The sequence below is a fragment of the Centrocercus urophasianus genome, unplaced genomic scaffold (genome assembly GCF_019232065.1).
Source record: "Centrocercus urophasianus isolate 14NV4802_14NV808 unplaced genomic scaffold, USGS_Curo_1.0 seq_35, whole genome shotgun sequence".
Lineage (NCBI taxonomy): Eukaryota > Metazoa > Chordata > Aves > Galliformes > Phasianidae > Centrocercus > Centrocercus urophasianus.
Window position 1 is genome coordinate 1,125,850 of NW_024884922.1, and position 26,159 is coordinate 1,152,008.

Below are 26,159 nucleotides of genomic sequence, written 5' to 3' on the forward strand. Positions count from 1 at the left end.
TGAGGATAAGACCACCTGGAAATGAGAACAACAACATGCTCTGCAGGGTCAGCCATCTCCACTCTACAGAAAAAGGAGTGAACTCCCGGATCTGAGCTGGCTCACAGCCAGGGTGCTTCTGATTTTCCAGCCCAGTTATTCCAACACCTGAACAACAGCTAAACGAAATCAGGAATCAGTTCACATGAAGCTGAAAAACCATACATTTCTGCCTGACCACAGTTATTGGCTACTGTGCATGTTTTAGATACTAACACAGGTAAATTACAAATAAGTGACACCAGTCAGGATGGGATATTACTAGACCTAGCACAACATTTTAGAAAAAAACTGTGCATAGCGTGATATTAAAGGGGAAGTTATTTTAGGTAGTGGAAACAAGTGCAGCTTCTGTGATCATGTGTATTCATCAGGCATAGTCAGAGTCAGATGGCAGATTATTCTCCCAGCTCCATCCTCAACTATGTTCCAAAGGTGGAAGAGGTACAACCATCCCTTCCCAGCACATGAGAAATAACTAGAAAACGGTTACTCTCACATGGTCATGGGACTGATAAATGTACATACGCTCAAAAAAGAGACTTAAATGTCACCTCTGTCCACCAAACTCCCATGAGCGTTCATGAACGGACAGCCTGGTAGAGTGAAGTCAGCTATTGGGGTGATGAGTTAGCACATGGACTACAGTCTTCTTGAACAGATACTGGGACATACTCCAAGGAAAAGATTGGGTGTGTAGCCAAAGAGAAAGCGGGGATTATGAGAAATGGAAGTGATTAGCTGAAAAGCGGAATGGATAATTGGAATGGATTGGTGGCTCATACGTAATTTCCAGCTTCAGGCTTTCACCTCTAAAGCCCATAAGTAAAAAGAGCCTAATCTTGCCCAAAAGTGTGTTGGAGAATGATTTCAATCCTGAGTCAGACAATGTCTAGTTTCCACTGAGTCACTAATACTTCTCCTTCTTAGAGGAGTTGTTCTGAACATCTCCAAGCTAGTGATATTTCCCTAACAGATCAGGTGCATATGGCAGCCTAAAAGCAGAGTAATAACTGATTAAAAAAAGACCAAAACCAAAACAAACAAACAAGAACCAACAACTTGCATCAAACTTGCTAACAGGTGGCATCACAAACACAAGATAGCCATTGCATTAGACATTCTCCATGGACTGCTGTATGTTCAGACTAAACTCACTGCAGAATTATCACAAAAATACTCACTTGCTCCCATGAAATAATTGCATGGCGATCAGCTGGCTTCTTTTCCACTAATGTCACATCAGAAACACCTGGTGAAGTCTCTAAACGGAAAAGAGGAGCATGTTTACTGCTGGCATGGGTGAGACCAAGCATTGTTAGGCATATAATTTTGCAAATTAACCTGAATGACAACTCAGAAAATGGCATTAATAACTGGAGACATCGTGCTTGTGACTGAGCAGTCACTTTCTCTTTCCTGTAATGTGTGTCTTGACACAAGAATGCCTAGTGCTGCACAAGATGCCACCCCTCGATGGCTGAGATACACATAATACCTTATGCACACACATTACCTGTGCGACCTGCTGTAGGGAACCTGCTTTGGCAGGGGGGTTGGACTCGATGATCTCTGGAGGTCCCTTCCAACCCCTACCATTCTGTGATTCTGTGATTACATATACATATATGCATTAAGAAATAAAACAAGTGTGCATCTGCACAAGCGCATGTACACAAGGACATTCTGCCTTCAGAGTCTGGTCATTTGCAGATACTTTATTGAAAAATCAACCATGGCAACTGGGCAAACTCAAAGTAAAGAAGAATTGCTGTTTGTAAGCATGCCCTGTGGTTTCAGTTGGGAATGATACTTGACATAAGATGTCATGCAGTGTTACCATGAATTTTTAACAACCATAATCCAGAAAGACAGGCGCATTTCCGTTCTGAGTTTAGGGATCAGAATCTGGTCCTGCTGAAAGGACCTGTATGGGCAAACATCAGTTCTCTGCAATCCCAGCTGGACACATGCACATCTATTATAAGCATTGAGCTCATCATTTATAAAAATCATCTCAATATTTTATGAAAAAGAATGCTACATAAATGCAAGATACTAATCTAGATTGTGCTATCCTTGCAGGTGTATGACAGAACAGTCTCCCTTGCACTTATTATTTTATAATGTTTTACTTCATCTACAGCCAACCAAAATAATTCCCACTGACTTCATTCACTTTGGAACTAATCCAAAAATACTACTTACTTCTTGTTGTGGGAATTGCAAGCCCAGCACACAGGGCTGTAGAGTAGAAATGATCACTATGCAGAGCTTTCAAGACTGGCTCTGCTGTGAAAGCATTGGCTACCAGAGCAGTCACACATACTGTAATTGCTTTCTGATAAAATATACAAAGTGCAGTAGACAGGAAAGACAGGTACCAGAAAGCTTTAGTTTGGTTTTTATCTCTAGAGCTAGGCTTTTAATTCTTACAGTGGTGTTGCCCTTGTCTGCTCTGCTAGCAGAAGAGTAACACTCAGATTAAGGAAGCCTGAACTGTGTTTTAATTTCCTTTTTCTTTTTAAATGGGATAGAGAACTTAAAAGACAAAATATAGCATCAGAAAACCAAACTCCAAGTAAAAATAAAAGTAGTACGTCACCTAAGTAATCCTTCTAGCCAATGCCCCAAGATACAAAGACTCTCTGATGCTCTGCCAAGTTTTACTTCAATCATTGGGTGCCTGCTTGGGGGATCTGCCTCTTGCTCAAAAGCCTTTTGTACATATTCTCTGTCTAAAGAAGTGTGGGGAATCGATGATCTAACCGGTCTTTTCCTTCTAAGCTACGCAAGTCTTAAAACATGCTAAGAGATTATAATAACAGAGTAATTGTTATTTCTATGATCAAAGAAAACAGCAGGGATATTTAATTCATCACACACAAAGGCTCAGCTGGGATGATGGAAAACTTAATATCCTATCAGTCATAGGAAGATGTCTAAGAATAAGTAAACTGCAACTTCTAAAGAGGTCTAAACCAAATCCAAGATCAAAAGAAAAAGAAACTCCATCTTAAAATCCTGAATGTTATGTTAAAAATACCCTGTGGGTGAACTGAATACCACATTTAACAGATCTGTTTAAGTATAGATGGGAGCTCCACTAAATATTAAGGAGGAAAAAAAAGATAAGTCTGCCATGGGTAGCTTTTTCTTCCAGATAGAAAAAAAAAAATCAGAAGGCCAATTAGATTAGAGAAAAGATACAGGATAAAGCTTAACTAGTTGAGAGCACTCTTCCCAATTAACTCCTCTGAATGCAGATCACAGTAAAATGAGTCCTGTTTTCTGGAAATTCCATGTGGAAGCTTCCAAAAATGGTTTGCAGTATTAATCTGAAAGAATGACCATAATAATGGTCATTGGACAGAGCCGCAGCAGGAAATCACGGTACTGTCAGTCTTTAAACTACTGCTAATACTTTCTGGAAGTTGGATAAACATTCAGGATCTTTGTGGAACTGTCCACGTTGTTACATTTTAGTGAATAAAGAGGTAAAGGCTGAAGCATAGCCGAGCTCTGGACAGTCCCAAACAGTTAATACCAGCTACTCAGATTTAGTGGGCAAATTCCAGAAAGGCTGATTGCCATTAGTTACAGAAGTTCAGCAAACTGAGTCGTACTGGAGAGGGAACAAGATGCTTCTCCCCCTGAAACTATAGCCTCCATAATTCTCCTGACAAACGTCAAACTTTCCAGAGACTTCCACAAAGAACAGGAGTTTGACAAACAAACAAGCAAAAACTCCCTATGTAGAATTTATCTACAGAATTTGGTTTCTGAAATGGTACCATGAGCATCTTCATAAAGGTATTAGAAAATTGGGCCTCAAGCTCCCAATTAGTAGACATCCAAAATTTTGTCATTTGAAAGGCATGTGTTGAGTTTCATTACACAATCATGCTTATTTTCTAAAAAAATATTTAAAAAACTGAAGAGTTTTTAAAAGTGACCACTGTTTTTATGTCATACCAGGCAGAAAGGCATCCATGAGATTCATGTGACACATTAGATTTAAAATAAGGTAACTTCTAGGTCTGTAGCCTACTAAGACATATTTCTTAATCAGATAGCTTTCGTTCTTTGAAAAAAACAAACTCTGAAAAGATACGTAATGGTTTCCCCAAATTTTCAGTTCAGCTAATCTGAATTAGAATCATAGAATCACCAAGGTTGGAGAAGACCTAAAAGATCATCCAGTCCAACCGTTCACCTATTCCCAATAGCTCCTACTAAACCATGTCCCTCAACACAACATCCAGCCTTTCCTTGAACACCCCCAGGCTCGGTGACTCCTCCACCTCCCTGGGCATCCATTCCAGTGCTGACCACCCTTTCTGAAAAGTAATACTTCCTCATGTCCAGCCTGAATCTCCCCTGCCGTAGCTTGAAACCATTCCCTCTGGCCCTATCACTAATGACACGAGAGAAGAGGCCGACCCCCAGCTCACTACAACCTCCCTTCAGGAAGTTATGGAGAGCAGTGAGGTCTCCCCTGAGCCTCCTCTTCTCCAGGCTGAACATTCCCAGCTCCTTCAGCCTCTCCTCATATGGCCTGTGTTCCAGACCCCTCACCAGCTTTGTTGCCCTCCTTTGAACACGTTCCAGGGCCTCAATGTCTTTCTTGCAGTGAGGGGCCCAAAACTGGACACAGTACTCGAGGTGCGGCCTCACCAGTGCTGAATATAGGGGAACAATCACCTCTCTGCTCCTGCTTGCAACACTGTTTCTGATGCAAGCCAGGATGCCATTGGCCTTCTTGGCCACCTGGGCACACTGTCGGCTCATATTCAGCCGAGCATCAATCAATACCCCCAGGTCCATTTCCTCTACGCAGTCTTCCAGCCACACCGTCCCAAGCCTGTAGCGTCGCCTGGGGTTGTTGTGGCCGAAGTGCAGGACCCGGCATTTGGCCTGTTGAAACTCATCCCATCGGCTTCAGCCCAGCTCTCCAGCCTTTCCAGATCCCTCTGTATGGCCTCGCTACCCTCAGGCAGATCCACACTTCCAGCCAATTTGGTGTCATCTGCAAATTTACTGAGGGTGCACTCGATGCACTCATCCAGGTCATCAATAAAGATATTGAAGAGGACAGGCCCCAGCACCGACCCCTGGGGAACACCCCTCACGACCGGTCGCCAGCTGGATTTAACTCCATTCACCACTCCATTCACCACACCATTCACCAATTAGTATGGTGATGTAGATCTCATGCATCACACTACTTCACTCGGCACAAAATGTGTGAAGTTTCCAGAAGAAATGGACAGACTATTAAAACAAAACAAAACAAAAAATAGAAAAAAGAAAATATTCCAGCAACAGACTAGGGTTTGCACTGCCATCTTGTACAATACACAATGTAGGAAAGGCTAGTAATTTTATGAAAAGATCTGCTAACGGATGCATTTTCCATGATGTTGATCGTCAGTTGTTCTACCTTTTAATGCTCTTGGAGTAAAGTGATGGGGAAATTATGAACTCATACTTGGAAAACAACAACAACAAAAAAAACCCAAACAACAAAAGAAAACAGATCTTGAAAATCATAGAATGGCTTAAGTTGGAAAAGACCTTAAAGACTAACCAGTTCCAAACTTTCTGCTGTGGGCACAGTTGCCCTCCACCAGCTCAGGCTGCCCGGGCCTCCATCCATCCCCACCTTGAGCACCTCCAGGGATGGAGCACCCACATCTTCCCTGGGCAGGTTGTGTGAGGATCTCACCACTCTCTGAGTAATGATTTCTCCCTGATATCTAACATAAATCTCCTTTCTTTTAGCTTAAAGCCATTCATTATCCTATCACTAAGACATTGGGCAAAAAGTTGTTCCCCCTCCTGTTTATATGACCCCTTCAAGCACTGGAAGACCGTGATGAGGTCTCCTTGGAGACTTCTCCAGACTTAACAAGCCAAGCTCCCTCCCTCCCTCCCTTTGCAGAAGAGGTGCTTCAGTTCTCTGATCATCTTCACTGCCTTCTCTGGACCCATTCCAACAGCTCCACATTCTTCTTGTGCTTGGGGCCCTGGGCCTGGACACAGTATTCCAGATGAGGCCTCATGAGAGGAGAGTAGAGGGGGACAGTTACTTCTCCTTCCCTGTTTCCAGCCCTCTTTTTATGCACTCCAAGCACTGTTGGTAAGAAGCCCAATCAGAAGTTTTCAGAAAAAAAAAAACAACACTGCACAGAATGTGGGCTCAAAACAGTATCCTCACTGATGCCTGTGACAGGAATTTTGCCCTGATCTTTTAATCTCATTTGTCTAAGAGGCAACCCAAGAACTTTTGTGATTAGTGATAAACTTCAGGTACCTGATCACAGAAAGGCATAGGTTGGAAGGGACCTTAAGTTCACGCAGTTCCAACCCCAAGCTATGGGCTGTTGCTCCCAACCAGATCAGGCAGCCCAGAAACCCATCATCCCAGCCATGAGTGCTTCCAGTGCTTCCAGGAACTGTGGAAGGGCCTCAGCACCCTTTGAGTAAATTATTTCTTCCTGACATCTAACCTACATCTCCCCTCCCTTAGTTTAAATCCATTCCCTCTTGCCCTATTGAACAGATTGTTCAAGAATTCGAACCCCTTCCTGTTTGTAAGATCCCCTTAAGTACTGGAAGGCAGCAGTGAGGCCTTTCTCTCTGTCCTGCAGTGAAGAAGATGGATTAAATAATGACACCAGCAACTGTGGGCTTTAAAATCCCTAAGAAAACACTCCGCAAATTGCTGCTTGTAACGCTCCCGTATGCAAGGCTTGGGACAGATGCCTGTTTTTCCAACCACAGCTCCACGCCAGACAGAAGGCCGGAGGAGCCCGAATTCACCACGCTGATCGCTGGAGCCTCCACCAGCCACGAGCCCAGAGCCCACCTGAGGGCTGACGAGAAGCTGAAGTGTGCTCTTCATTGCAGCCCGACTTTCCCACTGCCCACCACCCACCACTGAAGATCCTCTTCCCGGCGCCCACCCGGCCACGCCCCGCACCCGCCGAGCCCTCACCCAAAATACGCGTCACCCCCAGGGTGAGCTTGTCCAGGTGGGGCCTGATGCCGGCGGAGGGCTTCTCCTCCATCTCGGCAGGGCGCTACCCAGCGCCCCTCACACCGACGAGACCGATGCGCGTGTGGGTGTGTGAGTGGGGAAACGCGCGCGTTTGTCCTTCTCCCAGCCCGTAGCAACGCTAGGCCGCGGGGTGCGCTGGGAGCTGTAGTCCTTCCCGCGCGGTCGGCCCGCAGCGGCAGCGGTAATTAACGCCCGCTGGACTACCACTCCCACAATGCCCCGCTCTTCCGCCCGGCTGCAGGGAGAAGGCGGCGCGGGCAGCCAATAGGCGCCAAGCACAGGGGGGGTGGCGGGGGGCACTCTGGGAGTGGCGGTTGTTTCAAGATGGCGGAGGTGGCCCCCGAGCCGGGTGGGGATGTGTATTGGAGCCGGGACAGTATCCTTTCATGGCCTGGAGGCGGGCGCTGGCGCCAGGGGGCTGTGTGAAGAGGAGGGAGAGGGGCGGGAGGGAGGGCAAGAGGCAGCCGTGGGAGGGGGGAGGCAGCGGAGTGGGGAAACTGAGGCAGGGGTTGCAGCCTCGGATGGGGGAGGGGGTCCGAGGGACTGCGATCCTCTCAAAGGAGGTACGGGGGATCGCGGTGTGTGGGGAGGGATCCGCAGCCCGTCCTGCGGGCTGGGACCACTGGGTCCGTCGGCACCTTAGGGGGTAGCAAGGAGGGAATGAGGGGACATGGAGGTGTGGAAGGGAATTCGGCAAGGAGACGCTGAGCTGAAGGTTCAGGCGGCACGAAAAAGGTGTGGAAAGTACGTCTTTTGTGACTGGAGTGGGGGCTAGGCTATTAGGGTGAGCCTGTGGGCACCCGGGAGCTTCGTGTGTGAGAGGTGAGCGCCAGGCACCGAGGTCGGTCTGCAGGAGGTGTGCAACTGCAGTGCTGGGCGTGCAGGTGGAGCACACAGCCGTTTTGCTGTTGGGGTGCAGCACGAGAAAGGCTGGCTAGCGAGGTAGGCTTACGTGGCTCAGACATGCTGAAGAGCTGGCATTGGTGTTTCGACTCATAAAGCTGAGTGAGAGGCTTGGCTGACTTAGAAGACCTGTAGGTTGAAGGTGTGGAGAACTAATGCGACATGACAGGAGGTCTGGCCTGCATTCAGAGCCAGGCTGGATGTGGCTCTGGGCAGCCTGGTCTGGTGGTTGGTGATCCTTCACATAGCAGGGGGATTGAAACTAGATGATCATTGTGGTCCTTTTCAACCCATGCCATTCCATGGTTCTGTGATATGATTCTATGAAATTTATGTGCTGATATTTAGCTGTAGGTCAGAGGGACTTGAGGCATTGCAGTTGCTGGCGCTGAGGTTGAGATTTCAGCCTCAGCCAAAAGTGATTCAAAAGAAAGGTATGCGTGAGTGCTCTTGTATTTATGTTTGATTGCCCACACACTCCAAAACAATGCATGAGTGGAATGGGCCAGCCATCCAAAGGGCTGTGTAGGGAGCACTTTGTTATAAATCTTGGAAAATTTCTAATTTGTGCTTAAAAAAATTTATATAGGGCAACTTTCTCTTTCATATCAGATCTGTTGCTGCAGTGTCACTACCCGGTTTAGCTGTGAAAAAGTTGACACAGTTACAATTGCTGTATTTGTGTATTTTTAAAAACAATAGCATTGCTCTCATGCATCAAGATATTCCAAGAAATCTTCTGTTATATGTGTTTTTGCAAGTGAATAGTGTTGCTTCCAGTTTTAGAAAAGGTTAAGTACACTGAAATAGGTCAATCCCAAGAATAAATAGTATAGTAGATGCTTTTAAAGAAGAAGGGTTTGGGTCTTGGGAGATTTGGTAATATTGACTTACTAACCAAGGAAAATTGAACTTTTCTCTGTAATTGCCAAATGGATGCTGCATAGCAAAACAGACTCCAATATACTGCACTGCTGTGCGTCTCTAGTTTGCTGTAGGGCAACTACTGTTGCCTTGAACATTAGCTATAATGCCAGCAGGGTTATAACATTCACAGTCAACCCATTTGGAATCTTGAGAGCATATGGCAGTGAATTAATTTCAAATGGCTGATGCTCATAATGTCCCCAGTCTTTCACTCTGAGACAGGGATCGTGGGCCTGTTTATGGCAGTTTTCAGTCCCACTAATTAAGGAAAACTGGTCTGACTTCAGCTTAATCTAATATACTAGGTAGCAAACCTTTGTGGGAGAATGGTTCTGATAGCTTGGGGGAGAAACAGCATCAGCTTCTAATTTTTTTCATCCCTCTATTAGGTATTTATCTACAACAGTGCCAATATGGGTGGCAAACTTAAAAAGCCCAGTTTCTGTAGGCTAATCTGTTTTTTTTTTTTACAGACATGTGTTGTTGACACAGATTAACCATATGTCAGCTGAGAAATAAATTGCCAGTGCTGAAGTTTGTTGTTTGTAGTAGCAGTATGAGTTGAAGATCTCGTTGGTATCCTGCAGACTGCTGTCATAGCTTTGCTGACACAGCTGTTTGGACGTGGCTGTTACCCAGTCTTGATCTGCATTAGTGATTTTTGGAAAGAGGAAACGTGGTGCTTTACTTTTAGAGTTGATTCAGCTTTTTCACCTGGTTCATGGCATGACCCCACTTTGTGCTCTGACAGAGAGAGCAGGCTGCAGCTTATGGGTGAGAACAGAAGTGCTTTCAGTGCTTGTAGAGAAACTATTGGCACCAGTATGAGATGAAGTTGGTCTCAAACTGGCCTAAGATGATGAGAGATAATTATTCATAAGTGATAATTTGGATCAAAAAGATTACAGTGAAGTATGTGACCAAGCCTTTCCAGTGTGCCAACTATCCACTGTGTAATGGACAGTGAGGACTAATTGAATCTGAAATTCCTACCCAGAAATGAAAGCTTCTGTTTTCTAATGGAGTTTTCTATGTCACATGACAGCTTAATAAGTTTTTAAGTGATAGTTGGTATAGGTTAGCTGAAGTATTTTCACAATTTGATTTGATTGTGCAAAGACAACTGTACAAAACCTAAACTTACCAGTAAACAATACAGAAACTAAGAAATTGAGTTAACTGACCAAACTTTTACGGCTGAGGAAAGAAAAACAGTAAAAAACAAAACGTTAGTGGAGGAGAACTATGTAGCCTCAGCTTTTGTTTTTCACTTCATTGTAATGTTTGTAATTTATGTAGGAATAAAAACCTGGACTTTCAGGTAAATGCAGCTGTTGTTTTAAGGAAAGTTCTGTAGTTTACACCCTTCCCTGAATTGTGTTGAGTTGTATTTGTAGTGGTTTCTAGGAGGCAAGGTTGCAGGTTCAGAGATTGCTAACATAATCCAAATATATGGTGACAGATCCTGTGTGAGTTTTTGAGTGTTTTTTTGCAGTCAAGTAATTTAATAGTTAACACTCTAAATTTAGATGGCTTACTTTTAGAAATGGTTTCAGAGCAACTCTTCATCTTGTTAAAGAGAACAGGTCCTCAGGCTTTCAGCTGGTATTTGCCATGTGATGGTCAGATGAGAATCATCAACTTCCCTGGAAAGTTTCTGTAGTTTATCCTCATTTACGTTTCTCAGAACATGCTGTACAAAATACAGAATTGCATTGCTGCACAAACATGGATTATTCTGGAAGTTTGTCTTCCCTACATATCAAGGGATTAGTTATATGATGAAAACCTGCTCTGATTTAAATGTATTATCACTTCATTGTCTTAGTAATGGCTCCCATAACTGGGACTGCTCCCTGGGATGTTTCTTGAAGGTGACCTGAGAGATAAACTTTACTATCTAAAGTAAAGACACAGTGAAGGAGAAGTAGCGTTTTTTCTTTTAGCAATCAGTGTGTGTTCTTCTTTATTTTTTCCTTCCTAATTGAGTTTTTCTTCCTTCTGATGCTCTCAAAGTTTCCCAGATTTGCTTTCTTACAAACCACCTTTTAAAATTAAAGGCAAAATGCTTGTTATAGTTGGTTATCTTTTGTATTTATTACCTTTGACAAAGCTACACGCAGTATCTGATGAAGAACAGCCAATGGTATATGTTTCAGGTATGACCTTATAGTAGCTGTAAACAAAGTTTTTTTTTCCTGTGAATGCTGAACTTTGCAGTGTTTTTCCAGGTACGTGGTTTGTGTACGTAGGTGTGTAAGGCACAGAGTCATCACAAGTAATTTAACTTGTAATGAGACATACAGGATTATAGCAGAGATGCTCTTCTGCTTAGATAAGCACATGGTATAAAATAAACAGCTTCAGGGCAGTTTTTTCTATTGCAAGTACATCATAGAGTTTTCATTCTATAAGGTAGGCTGAATTTTAAATGTAGTCTCCAAGGGATGTTGAAGATTCTCAGATCTTTTAAATTTTGAATAGAATTGTAGAATCACAGAGTGATTTGCACTGGAAGGGAACTTTAGCTCCAAACTCCTGCAGCGGCACCTCCTGCTAGACCAGGCTGCTCAAAGCCTCATCCAGCCTGGCCTTGAATGCTTCCAGGAATGGGCCATCCATAACCTTTCTGGGCAACCTGTTCCAGAGGCTCACCACCCTCACAGTATAGAGCTTCTTCCTCATATGTAGCCTTAATCAACCCTCTTCCACTTAAAAACTGTATCCCTCAACCTACTGCTACATGTCCTTATAAAGCCTCCCTGACTTTCATGTGGGCCCCTTTAGTTCTTGGAAGGCTACAACATCTCCTTGAAGCCTTCTCCAGGCTGAAGAGCCGCAGCTCTGTGTCTTTCTTGTGTTGGGGGCTGCAGATCTGGATGCAGTACTCCAGGTGGGGTCTCATGAGAGCAGAGCAGAGGGGCAGAATCATCTCCCTTGACCTGCTGCTCTGCTTCTCTTGATGCAACCCAGCATATGGTTGGCCCTCTGAGCTGCAACTGCACGTTGCCAGCTTATGTTGAGTCTTTCATTAGTTGACACCCCCAAATCCTTCTCCTCAGGGCTGCTCTCAAGTCATTCCATGCCCAACATGTATGTGTGCTTGAGACTGCTCCAACCCAGATGCAGGATGTTGCACTTGGCCCTGTTGAACTTCATGAGGTTGGCATAGGCTCACATCTCCAGCCTGCCCAGGTCCCTTTGGATGGCACTCTTTCCCTGTAGTGTGTCAACTGCACCTCTAAGATTGGTGTTGTCTGCAAACCTGCTGAGGGGGCACTCAATCCCACTGTTCATGTCACTTACAAAGATGTTAAATAGTCCTAGCACTAGTCCCTGAGGAGTGCCACTTGTCATCAGTCTCCACTTGGACATTATGCCATTGACTGTAACTCTTTGAGTGCGACCATCTAGCCAATTTCTTATCTAGCCAGTGGTCCATCCATCAAATCCATATTTCTCCAATTTGATGACCAGAAAGTCATGCAGAACAGTGCCAAATGCTTTGCACCAGTTCACATAGATGACGTCAGTTGGCAGTGCAGAGTCTGGTTGTAGACTGGTAGCGGTGTTCCTCAGGGGTCTGTGCTGGGTCCGGTCTCGTTCAACATCTTCATCAGTGACCTTGATGAGGGGATAGTGGCCACCCACAGCAAGTTTGCTGATGATACGAAGCTGGGAGGATTGGCTGACACGCCTGAAGGCTGTGCTGCCATTCAGCAAGACCTGGACAGGCTGGAGAGCTGGGCAGTAAGAAACCAGATGAGGTTCAACAAAAGCAAGTGTAGAGTCTTGCATCTAGGAAGGAATAATTCCATGCACTGGTACAGGTTGGGGGATGAGCTGCTGGAGAGGAGCTCTGCAGAGAGGGACTTGGGTGTCCTGGTGGATGACAGGTTGGCCATGAGCCAGCAGTGTGCCCTTGTGACCAAAAAGGCCAATGGCATCCTGGGGTGCATTAAAAAGAGCGTGGCCAGCAGGTCGAGGGAGGCGATCCTCCCCCTCTACTCTGCCCTGGTGAGGCCTCATCTGGAGCACTGCGTCCAGTTCTGGGCTCCCCAGTACAAAAAAGACAAGGATCTCTTGGAAAGAGTCCAGCGGAGGGCCACAAAGATGGTGAAGGGCCTGGAGCATCTCTGCTATGAGGAAAGGCTGAGTGAACTGGGTCTGTTCAGCCTTGAGAAAAGAAGACTGAGGGGGGACCTGATCCAGGTCTATAAATATCTGAGGTGTGGGGGGCAGAATGGTGAGGCCAGACTCTTTGCAGCAGTGAGTGGAGACAGGATGAGGGGGAATGGCCAGAAATGCAGCACAGGAAGTTCCACACAAATGTGCGCAGGAACTTCTTTACAGTGAGGTGACGGAGCACTGGAACAGGCTGCCCAGGGAGGTGGTGGAGTCTCCTTCTCTGGAGATGTTCTAGACCTGCTTGGATGCCGACCTGTGCGACCTGCTGTAGGGAACCTGCTTTGGCAGGGGGCTGGAATCTCTGGAGGTCCCTTCCAACCCCTATGATTCTGTGATTCTGTATCTGTTGCAGTTTCCATGGAATTAAATAGGATGCATTACTTTTGAAGCAGCCTCTGTATTTTTTAAATAGCATAGCTCAGGCCAGGTGATGTTATACAATGTGTCCTATGAAAAAAAGCACGAATCCAGAATGCTGGAAATGATGACTTTGTGTAATACTCCTCCTCTCTGGTGTTTGTGAGAAGAATGTCAGAAACATTGTTTTCCTCATGTCCGAGCAAGGAGATGTTAAAGCTTGTTAATTTTGTTCTTTAACTTGAACTGTTGTCTCACTTCTCAAGTTCATTGCCCAAAGAAAAGTGAGCAGTTTGCTAGTGTAAATTCAATATTTTTTGTTCAAAATTTTTTGCACTTCTGAACAATCAAAACTCGATCTTTCAGGCTGTAGGTTTTCATATGGTTGTAGAAGGTTTCAGGGTTGGTGTTGCCACTTTATAATTGCACTGTGAGGATATTCATTGCTATATTGTTGTAACCATCAGTAGGAGCGGACTAGTTCCATGTGTGGCAGGATCTCTATGGTGTGCACTGCAGTGTTACTTCACTCATGTGTTTGATCCTGAGAGGGAGAGTTAGTCTGAGCAATTAGTAGGCAGGCTGAATAACAGAAAAAATGTGTATTTTATCACAGAAATTTTAACAGTCCTACTTCCCTTTGGTTCCTTTTTGTCTTTGAATATCAAAGCATCAGTTAGTTTTATGCTTTTGCATCTTAAATGTAAATTTTTGTGTTGAATCTAAGAAGAAAAAGAGCATGTTTTAGAATTTATTTCCATATCCGTGTGACTGGGTGCTGTTCAGTACCATGCACTTCCTTTTTTTCTGCTAATATACTCATCATTGCAAAATTTTGTATGGAGTAGGACTCTTAGGGAAACTGCAAACAGATACTGAAATTTTCGTTCTTCGCTGCTGAAGAAGGGTCCCTTTTGACTTCATGATCTGTGTGTTTTGTTTGTCTTTCATTAACAGGGTTGTCTACAAAAGGGAATTTAAGAACAAGATATTTACCAAAATGTCATAAAGGTGAAACTGAGCTGAAGGTGCCTATAGCTGTTTCTTCTGTTTCCATGGATCCTGCTAGAAGCACAGGAGATCTGACAGTACATCAGGTCAGTAGAGGCAAATTTTTCGTGCTATGCTGAGTGCGTGTAGTGGAAAGATGTCAGAAAATCTTTAGACTGAAAACTTCTGAATGGTTTTAGAGAGCTATTGTTCTTGCAGACTTGAATTTTTTGCCCACTTGCGCTGTGACCTGCTGGCAAAATTACTTTTCCACTTGGGTGGCTTGCTATCTAAAAGAGAACAAAAGCTGAGTGTGCTCATTTGTGCAAGTGGTATGCAACCAGTGCTATGTAAAATGAATGTAAAATAGATGTGTAGAGGGAGGGAGTAGATTTGAGTAGCACCTAATCTATATGTTACTTGCCAAACACACTGGTAGTATTTCAGTCTGAATAGATAGACTAGTTCCACTGGACGTGTTTTAACTTTTAGAAGCAACACCTATAATATTTTTTTCAGAGCAGTTGTGGCTGCTCATGTAACAAGGTAAAATAGCTTTCCATTTCTGACAATAAAAGTTAAAACGTGTCAGAGTAATAGGAGTAATGTAGTAAGTTGATAATATCTTTGATTGCTGCAGTGAATTGTCTTGTCGACTCCTGTTGCAGAAGACACTTCTCCCATAGTTCAAAGTTTCAGAGCAGTGGAGTTTTCCTCAGAAGTTTATTTTGTATACTAAGGCATCTGCTTTTAATAGCAGTTATCCTCTGGGCATTTTATGCCCTGATCTGGAAGTCTGGAATGCTACTCAAATACCCCCAGTGATTCAGGTGGAGACAGTCAGAGAGCTCCTCCTCCGTCTGGACTGTCACAAGTCCATGGGACCAGATGGCCTACACCCCTGGGTGCTGAGGGAGCTGGCGGGGTGATTTCTGAGCTGCTCTTAGCCATCTATCAGCACTCCTGGTTAACTGGAGAGGTCCCAGAGGGTTGGAGACTTGCTGATGTGACTCTGATCTTCAAGAAGGGCCGTAAGGAGGATCTGGGGAACTACAGGCCTGTCAGCCTGACCTGGGTACCAGGGAAATTAATGGAGCAAATCATCTTGGGTGAGATCACAGGGCATATGCGTGGTGTCCAGGGGATCAGGACCAGCCAGCATGGTTTCATAAAAGGCAGTGCTTGACCAACCTCATCTCCTTCTACAACTGGATGACCAGACGAGGTAGATGAGGTAAAGACTGTTGATGTAGTCTACCTAGACTTCAGCAAAGCCTTTGACACAATCTCTTACAGGATTCTTCTGGGGAATCTGGCTGTCCATGGCCTGGACAGATATACCCTTCTTTGGGTAAGGAACTGGCTAGAGGGCCGTGCCAAACAGGTAGTGCTTAATGGTGTGAAGTCCAGCTGGCGACCCGTTTCAAGTGGTGTCCCCCAGGGCTCGGTACTGGGGCCATCTTGTGTAATATCTTTATTGATGACCTAGACGAGGGGATTGAGTGCACCCTCAGTAAGTTTGCAGATGACACCAAGTTGGGAGGTAGTGTCCAGAGGGATCTGGATAAGCTGGATTGCTGGGATGAGGTTCAACAAGGCCAAGTACTGGGTGCTGCACTTTGGCCACAACAACCCCATGCAGCGCTGTAGGCTTGGGGACAAGTGGCTGGATGACTGAAGAGCAAAGGGACCTGGGGGTGTTGGTTGATGCTCAGCTGAACATGTAACAGTGTGCCTAAGTGGCCAAGAGGGCCAACTGCATCCTGGCTTGCATCAGAAACAGTGTTGCAAGGAGGAGCAGAGAAGTGATTGTTCCCCTGTATTCAGCACTGGTGAGGCCGCACCTCGAGTACTGTGTCCAGTTTTGGGCCCCTCACTGCAAGAAAGACACTGAGGCCTTGGAACGTGTCCAGAGAAGGGCAGCGAAACTGGTGAGGGGTCTGGAGCACACTGCTTATGAGGAGCAGCTGAAGGAGCTGGGATTGTTCAGTCTGGAGAAGAGGAGGCGCAGGGGAGACCTCAGTGCACTGTACAACTTCCTGAAGGAAGGTTGTGGTGAAGACGGGTTTGCCCTCTTCTTCCAGGCAATGAGCAGGACCTGGGGAAATGGCTGCAAGTTGTATCAGAGGAGGTTTAGGTTGGATATAAGGAAGAACTTTCTCTCTCAGAGAGTGGTCAGGCACTGGAATGGTGGTGGTGGAGTTGCTGTCCCTGGCAGTGTTCAGTAGGCATCTGGATGAGGAGCTGCGAGATATGGTTTAATGCTTGTGGTAGCAATGGTGATGGCAGGGCAGTTGGACTAGATGATCTTGCAGGTTGCTGTCAGCCTTGTGATTCTATGATTCTCGTGATATTTGTAAAATTATTGAGCAATGCCATTTTTCTAACAAGATTTGGACAGCATATTGACTATGAAAGCCATTTGAAAGCCATTTCAATGCTGTTAAGTTTCTTGCTAGGTAGTCACATGGAGTGAGTTTCTAAATTACTAATGTGAGGTATCTTTGCACTTCCAGGCAGTATCTAAAATTTTTGACTGCTTCAGGTTCACTGCTTTATTAACATGCATTAAACAATTATTTTGTGTCTGGGTGAAGATGCCTGTCATCTGTGTGCTGACTAAATGCTGTATGCCTCACATGTATGTTCAGTGTGAAGATAGATCATGCTGTTCTCGATAGTTTGACAGTGTCATTGCTCTTTCAATCCTTAAGTAGCTCTACTTTCCATCTTATGACATGGTAGTATTCGTTTTTTAGGACTGCTCCTGGTCTCTTCTCAGTTTATATTTCTTTTTATCAGCACTTGCTTTTAGAAGGCTGGTATGTCCTTCCACTTTGCAAATGATGTTGTTGTTAAAAGACATGTGGAGAAATTTCACAAATAGCTGCCATTATGCAGAATCTTTATGTAAATACATTTCATTGTAAGCATCTGCAAGCGACGTGCCTCGTAGATGTCTTCGTACCTCACTTTAAAATCTACTTTCTTGTATTTTGTGTTGCTAGTATTACTTGCTGTTTAGAGAAATTTTTTTCAGTTTTCCTGGTGAAAATTATTTAGAAATTATTATTATTCTTTTATATATAGTGTGTAATACACCAAATCTGCATTTGAGATTCAGATGTACTTTTACAACTGTGACAATACAGTAGCTTCAAATCTTTTACTCTTTTTTAACCTGTTTTTTTCTCATGTCATTTAAATTCCTCATGGAAACCTTGTACTTTGAAGATAAACTCTGAATTGCTTGAAACGAACAGAACAAATACATTTTACTTGTTACAGAGAGGAAGGTTTCTCCAAGTTTGTTCACAAGGAGTTTTCATGACTAAAATAAATGATTTTCTTCCAGGTGCATGTAGGGTTATGTACATGTCTAGAGAGATTTAATCACTTAATTTTTGTATTGGTAGGTAGCTCACTATTACAATTTACCAGGATTGTCTACTGAAGAGAACGGTTTGGATTTCAGTCTAATGTGAATCTTAGCAGAAATAATTACTTACCTTTTCTTCCATGTGGACTTGACTAAGCATAATAGGTTGAAAGTTTTGGAGAAGACTTCAGGAACTCTTGTTAGCTCTGGAGTTTTTTTTGCAGTTTGAATAAATCAATGGTTAACTGTTCTTGATCATAATTTTCCATCTTCCTACTTTCCGTTTGATGGAATTTGTCTGCTTCGTCAGCAAGTTGTCCCCTTTCAATGTGTGGTTTATAAAGTGAGAGCATCTTCTCCTTATGTAGTGTACTTCCTCTAGAAAATACGGAGTTATGAAATTATGTAGGTGTGTAGAAAGGGCAAACATCTTGAAAAGGGAGTCTATAAGGTCTTGGAATCTATCTTATTTGTTGTCTTGTTTTTATGATTGTGGCAGAGCTGATGCTGTGCTTAATTCCACAGTTTCATTTTGAGAAGTGAAGCCAGCAGGGCTGGAAAGTGATTGTCCCTCTCTACTCTGCTACTTTAAGGCCCTATCTGGAGTACTGCGTCCAGGTCTGGGTCCCCTGCCCAGGAGTGATGAGAGCTGTTGGAGGACTCCAGAGGAGGGCCATGAAGGTGCTTGGAGGGAGCACCTCTCCTGTGAAGGCAGGCTGAGGGAGCTTGTTCAGCCTGGAGAAGAGGAGGCTCCAGTAAAGCCTCACTGCAGCCTTCCAGTACTTGAGGAGAGCTTAGAAGCTGGAGAGGGATTGACTTGTTACACGATCTGGTAGCAATAGGACAAAGAGGAATGGCCTTAAGCAAAAGAGGAGAAATTTAGGTTAGTTGTTTAGGAATTCTTTACTCAGAGGGTGGTGAGCCACTATTACAAGTTACCCAGAGAATGTGGGATGCCCCATCTCGGGACCTGGGCAGCCTGATCTGGTTGATAGTTGGCTGCTGTGCCCATGGCAGGGGTTTGGAACTTGATGGGCTCTAAGGCCCCTTCTAACATAAGCCATTCTATGACAAGTATTACAATACAAGCCTGCCTTAAGAATTTTTTGTCTGCCATCTATACCTATGGATGATACTAACAAGCATGGACTAATTTTCCAATTTTTCCTTTTCCTTCTGTTTGTTTGTCTGAAAATATGTATGTGGACATTCTGTTGAAATCTCATCTATTAAAGCAATCCAGTTTATGACACTTTTTGAATGAAGAAGAACTTTTTTTAGAAAAAAAAAAAAAATTCCAGCAGCAGTCAACTAAAAAGAAAATAAAAATTTTCAGACATTTGCAACATAGGAAATGAACATCCTTTAACTATACGTTTAGTTTAACTTAAATTCAGTTGTGTTGAAGGCTTTCTTTGTGTATAGTAAATGGTATATGCTTGGGAAGGAAATCGGAATCCCCTTGAAAAGCACCAAAATGTAATTTGTCTTGTGAAACTGTTTTTTCAAGGAAACTATCTTGAAGTTAAAATGAGAGCGTACTCGCAGGGTCAGGTGAATATAACAAGACTGTAAAATCATCACCTCTTTGGAAAGCTGTATAGTCCTTTGTTTTAAACCACTGTTCAAGAAGCAATTAGCTAAGAGTGGAAAGGGGCACTTCCTCTCTGTTATGTGTAGGTCAGCTGCTATTACTGCTAATGAGGGGAGATAAGTCTAGTGTTTGCTTTTCTATGTTCAGAGGTTCTTCTGTGCTGTATTATGCTAACTTGGCCAAGCTGCAAAGCATTTGGTAGCCTTCTGTATCTCATGTTGAGCACTGCATGTGCTCAGGTTTGTAAAAAAGGTTTGTTGGACTGAAAATAAACAAGTAAGACTAAGTGGAAATATTTAAACTCGCCAAAATCTTGGGCACAACAGCACAGCTATTATTACTGCTGTCATCTTGGGCTTCTTATTTTGTGCTTATTGCTAGCAGTGGAGAACTGACTGAAGTTTCTGGAGAATAAAAACAATTTTGACTAAAGATTTTTTTCCCACTGGGAAACTCCCGAAGTAGGTAGTAATAGCAGTAGCTAGGCACTGCAAAGGATTATTGCACAGATGTAGAGCAATATGCCCTCTGGTGGACATTGATAACAAATGCTGCAGTTTTTAACAGTAATAAATGAATGCATTAAAAGAACTGAAGTACTGGAATACGCTAAAGATTTCTTCTGAGAAGGAATGGTAAGTTGAGAAGGTAGCATATAAATAATTAGAAACAAATGATGGTGACTTACAAAGGGCTGTGTACTTTTTGATGCATTAGAAGATTGTATGAAATATGTACTTACATTAACAATATATTGCACACATTTTTTACTGTTTTGTTTGCTTTGCTGACAGTTGCTAAATCCTAATGTTTTTTTCTTACTCTGCATTTCAGGATTCCAATAAAATAAAGTTTGAATCTGGGTTTGAATATTGCTGCACTAGATTTCTAAGTCATGAGAATCTATTGCATTTTATCTAATCTAGATCAGTGAATACTATCAGTCTTGAAACTTTACTCAACATGTTTAGTGTTGAAGAAAGTATCCTGCATTTTACAAGTTTCAAGTCTCTCAGAATTCTCCACAATTTTGGTAATTTGCTCCACTGAACTGTACTTACAGATGAAAGTATGCACACTATTTCCAGTTGGAATTTGTCTATCTTCAGCTTCTAATTACTAGGTCCAGAAATGCTTTTAATGTCTTATGAAATACTTGTTCTCTTTTAAGAGTACTTTCTAAAATGTGGCTTTCAATTTTCAGGTCACTAATGAAGGAGGAATGAAGAGTGCTTCTTTAAAGGATTTATGTCCTGAGGACAAGAGACGCATTGCAAACTTAATTAAAGAACTTGCCAGGTGAGAATAAGCATCACCTGAAAATGCATTATGGTTAAGGAGAGTCATTCTTCTAATTAACATCAAGTAATGTAGAACTGCATTATGGAACTGAATATTTGCATAAAGTAATTTTTATTCCTAGAGGAGGTATGAATAGTGAAGCAGCCTGATCAGTTTTTCCCTGTTTCAGCCCAAAATATCCTAAACATAATGAAAGCAGAAGCCAAAGTTTTGTGACCTGCAGTAGTTCATCCATATAAATACAGTCACAGGACTAGAATTTTGTTTGCTGTGTTTAACCTGTACTTTAAAAAGTACATGTTATGTAGGTTTATGCTTATAAATATTGTCTTCTGGAAGTAAGAATGTCACTGATATGAAATTCTGTAATGCTTATTTGTCAGGAATAAACATGTGTAAGGAACTGTACCTTACAGATGGATTGCTGATCCTGTGACTAAAAAATGCTAATCTGTATGTACTCATGTTTGCATGTGTAGAGCAATAGAATCCGCTGTGGTTTTAGCTTATTTTGCCAACTTAATTTGGCAAAATTCTACTTTAATTTCTTCATGTTCTCCTAATTCTGTGAAAAGAGAAGCTGTAGTGATGGAATTTTCTCAGCTTGAGTGAGAAGTTTTTGATTTTCATTCCTGTACTTGTTGCATTTATGGAGACAAATGATGTCAAAGATAAATTTGAGTGGGAGAGAAGGGTTGTTTTTCTTCTTCTCTGTCCCTTATGCTTTAGAATCTCTGGGAATCTGCTTCTTGCATGATGTCTATAAAAACTGAGGAACACGTGGAACTGTGGCAGGCTGTATTACGATACCAGAGGAGAAAACTTCATGAGACCATCTTAAGTCCTCTGGGCTGATAGTGTCCACTCTCAGAGCTTAGCTGCAAAATTTTGCTAGAACAGTGTGCAAGTTCTCAGTATTAATGAAATACTTTTCATCATAAATTTTATATGTGCAGTAATTGGCAAGCATTACTGTCCTTTTTCTTTTCATAAAGGAAAACTTGGGCAGAGAAATTAAGTTACTTGTTCAAGGTCATGCAATAAGTCTCTGGTGCAGCTAAGAGTATTTTCTCTCTGATTGTCCTCATCCACAAGATCATTTTGCCCACTAATAATTTGTGCCCATGTAGGATTCCTTGCTATACAATATTTCAGTAATTTCTGAAGTTCTTCATGCTTGCAATGCTATTTTATCCTACCTCATGTGTTAGAAAATGTCTAGTTAAGGCTGTCAAAATGAGTAGATTGCTAGGAAGCCTGGTTACAAATTGTCAGATGTTGGAGCTATTCGGACACTGTTGCCACTGTTGATATATAGAGATATATTCTAATATTTAAAAAAGTCTTTTACTTCATTGTTCCTCGTAATACACTGCTCCCTAGTGAATACTTGTACACTAACTCATTTGAGTATGGGATTCTTCTTAAATCTCAGATGCTATGATTTTTCCCCAAGGACAGCTTGATATTTCTGCCTGACATTTCTTCGAAGAAAAATAGAAGGTGCAGCAACATTAATTTTGAAAAGTAAAATTAGTGGAACACTATTATTTTATACTTAGTTCTCTTTTATTTTTAAACCTAATCATATTTTTATTGGATGTAATTAAAAGTCCTTTGCAGAGTAATAGGGATGTTGAACTTTAATTCCGCTCACCTCGTCACTTTTTACAAACTCTCCATAATTTTCATCTTGAGTTGTGCAATGATGGAGAGCTTCTTACAGACAGAACATTCACTGCTGTTTTAAGGAAGAAAAGGAATCAGCAGAATGCTTAAAATTTTCTGGGAAGACTGTCCTGTACTAAATAACTGGAAGAATAAAGATCTCACTTGACCAGAGCTGTAATTAAACATTCTTATTTTGATGCTGTTTGTGAATTAGAGTAATGGTGGTTGAAACTGATTGCTGCATGGTTATTGCAGGATGATGGAAGAAAAAGATTGGTCAACAACTGCCTGCATGAAGGCAGATATGCTGGTCAGCAACTCTCCGCATGAAGGCAGATGTGCAGTGACAAAATTCTGTCTGCATAGAAACCAGTGGCAAAATATGATTAATGTCTGGTGCTTGGATTTCAACCACATCTTGCTTTAGCAGTTCAGAGTAGTGTTATTCACCTGACTTCTGCAGCTGCTGAAGGAAAGCTGATGTACTTTTCCTATTTTCCCTTCTTTTCCTCCAACTCTCATTCCCATTGCACTTTTGAACACTGAGAAAATGCATCAGCTTATATGCTGAAGTGTGAGACTTTGTCTTGGTGCGAGTAAATTGTGTTGCTGCCTATATTACCGCAGAATCATAGGATGATCTGGGTTCAATAGGACCACAATTATCATGTTGTTTCAACTCCCCTGCTATATGCAGGGTCACCAGCCACCAGACCAGGCTGCCCAGAGCCACATCCAGCCTGGCCTTGAATGCCTCCAGGGATGGAGCATCCACAACCTCCTTGGCAACCTCTTCCAGTGTGTTACCATCCTCTGTGTGAAAATCTTCCTCCTGATATCTAACCTAAACCTCCCCTGTCTCAGTTTAAAACCATTCCCCCTTGTCCCATCACTATCCAGCCTCATAAACAGCCTTTCCCCCTCCTGTTTATATGCTCCCTTCAAGGACTGGAAGGCTAGAATGAGGTCTCCCCAGAGCCTTCTCTTTTTCAAGCTAAGCAATCGCAGTTCCCTCAACCTTTCCTCACAGGAGAGGTGCTCCAGCCCTCTCATCATCTTAGTGCCCTCCTCTGGACCTGCTCCAACAGCTCTGCATCTTTCTTGTGCTGGGGGCCTGAGGCCTGGACGCAGTGCTGCAGATGGGGCCTCACAAGAGCTGAGCAGAGGGGGACAATTACTTCCTTCTCCCTGCTGGCCACACCTAATAATTATTGTTATTATACTTTCCTTTGAAAAACTGAGTTACTCTGCTTGACTTATACTCTCTTGTTGGGAATCCAGTGGTTGACATCACGTTAGCTGTTAGAGACTTGATGAAATTGAATTTTGAGACAGTGTCGAATGGAAGGACACAGCTGTCTCCTTTCTAATCCTTCTTTCTTGTTTAGAATAATCTTAGGTTTTGCTCTGTGATAATCTAACCATTATTTTTCCTTTGAACATATCAAGTTTATCTTCCCTCCTAAAGTGAAAAGAGAAATGCAAACTGGATGCAAACTTAGAAAACTGGAATATTGCAGAATTATGGAATGTCTTGAGTTGTAAGTGACCTTAAAGACCATCCAGTTACAACCCTTTGCTGTGGGCACAGCTGTCACCTTCTGATCAGGCTGCCCAGAGTGCCATCCAATATGACCTTGACCCCCTCCAGGGATGGGACATCCACAGCTTCTCTGGGCAGCCAATGCCAGTGCCTCACCATCCTCTGAGTAAAAAAAAGTTCTTCCCTAACATCTAATGTAAATCTCCCCTCATTTAGATTAAAGCAATTTCCCCTTGTCCTATCAGTATCAGACCATCTAAACTATTGTGCTGGGGGCCCCACGTCCTGGATGCAGTGCTCCAGGTGGGCTCTCATGAAGGCAAAGTAGGGGGAGAGTAACCTTCCTCACCCTGCTGGCAGTCCCTCTGTTGATGCAGCCCAGGACACAGCTGGCCTTCCAGGCTGCATATACAGACTGCTGGCTCACATCCAGCTTTTTGTGCACCAGAATCTGCAAGTCTTTCTCCATGGGGCTGCTCTCAATGAGTTCTCCCAGTTTCCACTCATATCTGGGATTGCTCTGATCCAAGTGCAACGTCTTCAACTTGGCCTTATAATATTGTAGATTTGCAGAGTCATGCCCATGAACGCTGAGGAGCTCTGTGAGTAAATGGGTGATCACATTCAAGAATTTCCCATGATTTTCAAAGCCAACCAGCATGGTACCTTCCTGTTTTCAACAAGATGCTGCTGGCATGGTGATGAAAGTATTAGGCACATGGTAAGAGCAAATTTTAACTCTCCCTACAAGCAGAATCCTTTTAAGAGAAAAAAAAAATAGTCTTTATCTCAGCTTTTGTTCCTGCAGGCTACTCCTAAAGCAGTCATCAGCTTATGTAATGAAATGAGTAGTGACACAGTGAAGACACTGAAAGGTTCTTACCATCATACTGTGTGCCAGTGTCAGGACACATTAGCCTCTTCCAAGAGGGAGTGCAAGCTGTCTTGGGATCTATCCAGTTGACTGTTGAGATTAAGGACTTGCTAAAGACCATACTGAGAATGATTTCATACATTTTAAAAGCTATAGGCAGATTTTGAGAGGTCTCAGCATTTAGCTGAATGAAAATGATCTTAACTTAGTTTGTGGAGAAAATGTATGTAAACACTTGGAAGTGTTTACCTTGCTCCTGACACATAGCTGCAGAATTTTGACTTTCTGACTCCTGCTATGATGCACATCATAGTTCTGCCTTTAACATTTAAAAGTACAGCTCACATACAGCTTTCTTTTGAATGAACTGACTATAAGACATAGAATGGTCATGTTAGTTTTTTTTTGTTTGTTTGTTTTGGCTTTTAGTATTGAGAATTTGCGTCTAACTATTTAGTTTATCTTATTTAAAGTTTTAGGATAAGGATGCAAGTTGGATGTTAGAAAAAAAAATCCCTTCTGAAAGAGTGGTCAGACACTGGAACAGGCTGCCTTGTGAGATGATGGAATTGTTATCCCTGGGGGTGTTCAAGAAATTTGGAGATAGGGTACTAAGGAGCACAGCTTAGTGGGCAATATTGGTGGTAGATGGGTAGAGGGACCAGATGATCTTGGAGGCCTTTTCAACCTTTGTGTTTGATTCCCTGTAGTTTTTGCAAACAAGTTCATGAAAGTAACCTGGGTACAAAGATAATGTCCTTATTCTCAAAAACAGGAGTGACTGCCCTTTTCAGAGATACTATATATAGTTTTTTGCTATCAGATGAGTGTCTTTCTGGCAAAGACTGATGGCACCCCCAGAATGACTTGCACTTAGCAGCTAGATAAACAGCTTTTAGACAGCCCTTTGTACCTCACAGAGAAATGCTTCATCCTTCCCAAGCCACTGGCTTCCTAAACTCTTTGTAGAGTGGTGGCTGTCTGGGACACAAATCTTGTCCGCTAGCATTGCGTTATGTGGACTTCTGTACCTGACATTAAGATGAAATAGACCTGCTAAAACAGAAGTTTTCTAAAAAAGCTGAAAGTGGAATTAAAGCAGAAGGCTAATTTGAATACAGAACGGGAAACCATTGCAAAGGAATACAGTAGAACTAAGTATTTGTAGCATGTACCTCTGATTTAAGCGTTGTCCCTCCTGCACTTAGAATCTTTGAAGGACAGCTTGCATGTGGAAGTCCATTTTAGAAAGGCACAGCATTTGACCACTTGAGCTGCCTTCTTTCCTGGGTTTGCCTATATTTATCTCATATTTAGCAAATTGTAACC

At 42.9% G+C, this 26,159-nt stretch overlaps 2 protein-coding genes across 8 annotated transcripts in view; one reads left to right on the forward strand and one right to left on the reverse strand.

Annotated features, from left to right (window-relative positions):
• The window catches only part of TPGS2 (tubulin polyglutamylase complex subunit 2), a 48,046-nt gene extending 40,843 nt beyond the window's left edge, over nucleotides 1-7,203 (reverse strand). For 3 of the 5 annotated variants that reach the window (XM_042831143.1, XM_042831142.1, XM_042831147.1), the window contains exons 1-2: nucleotides 7,040-7,203; nucleotides 1,224-1,303 (exon numbers count right to left, since the gene is read on the reverse strand). In XM_042831143.1, the coding sequence (XP_042687077.1) occupies nucleotides 1,224-1,303; nucleotides 7,040-7,112 (153 nt within the window). In that variant the 5' untranslated portion in view covers nucleotides 7,113-7,203. Of the gene's footprint in view, nucleotides 1-1,223; nucleotides 1,305-7,039 lie in introns of those variants that run through there. The other 2 variants (XM_042831144.1, XM_042831146.1) reach the window with 2 other exon arrangements.
• A 202-nt stretch (nucleotides 7,204-7,405) lies between these two features.
• Nucleotides 7,406-26,159, forward strand: part of KIAA1328 (KIAA1328 ortholog) — a 180,182-nt gene continuing 161,428 nt past the window's right edge. Inside the window, exons 1-4 of one of the 3 annotated variants that reach the window (XM_042831185.1) lie at nucleotides 7,406-7,478; nucleotides 11,056-11,091; nucleotides 14,435-14,574; nucleotides 20,645-20,739. In XM_042831185.1, the coding sequence (XP_042687119.1) occupies nucleotides 7,427-7,478; nucleotides 11,056-11,091; nucleotides 14,435-14,574; nucleotides 20,645-20,739 (323 nt within the window). In that variant the 5' untranslated portion in view covers nucleotides 7,406-7,426. Of the gene's footprint in view, nucleotides 7,479-11,051; nucleotides 11,164-14,434; nucleotides 14,575-20,644; nucleotides 20,740-26,159 lie in introns of those variants that run through there. The other 2 variants (XM_042831186.1, XM_042831187.1) reach the window with 2 other exon arrangements.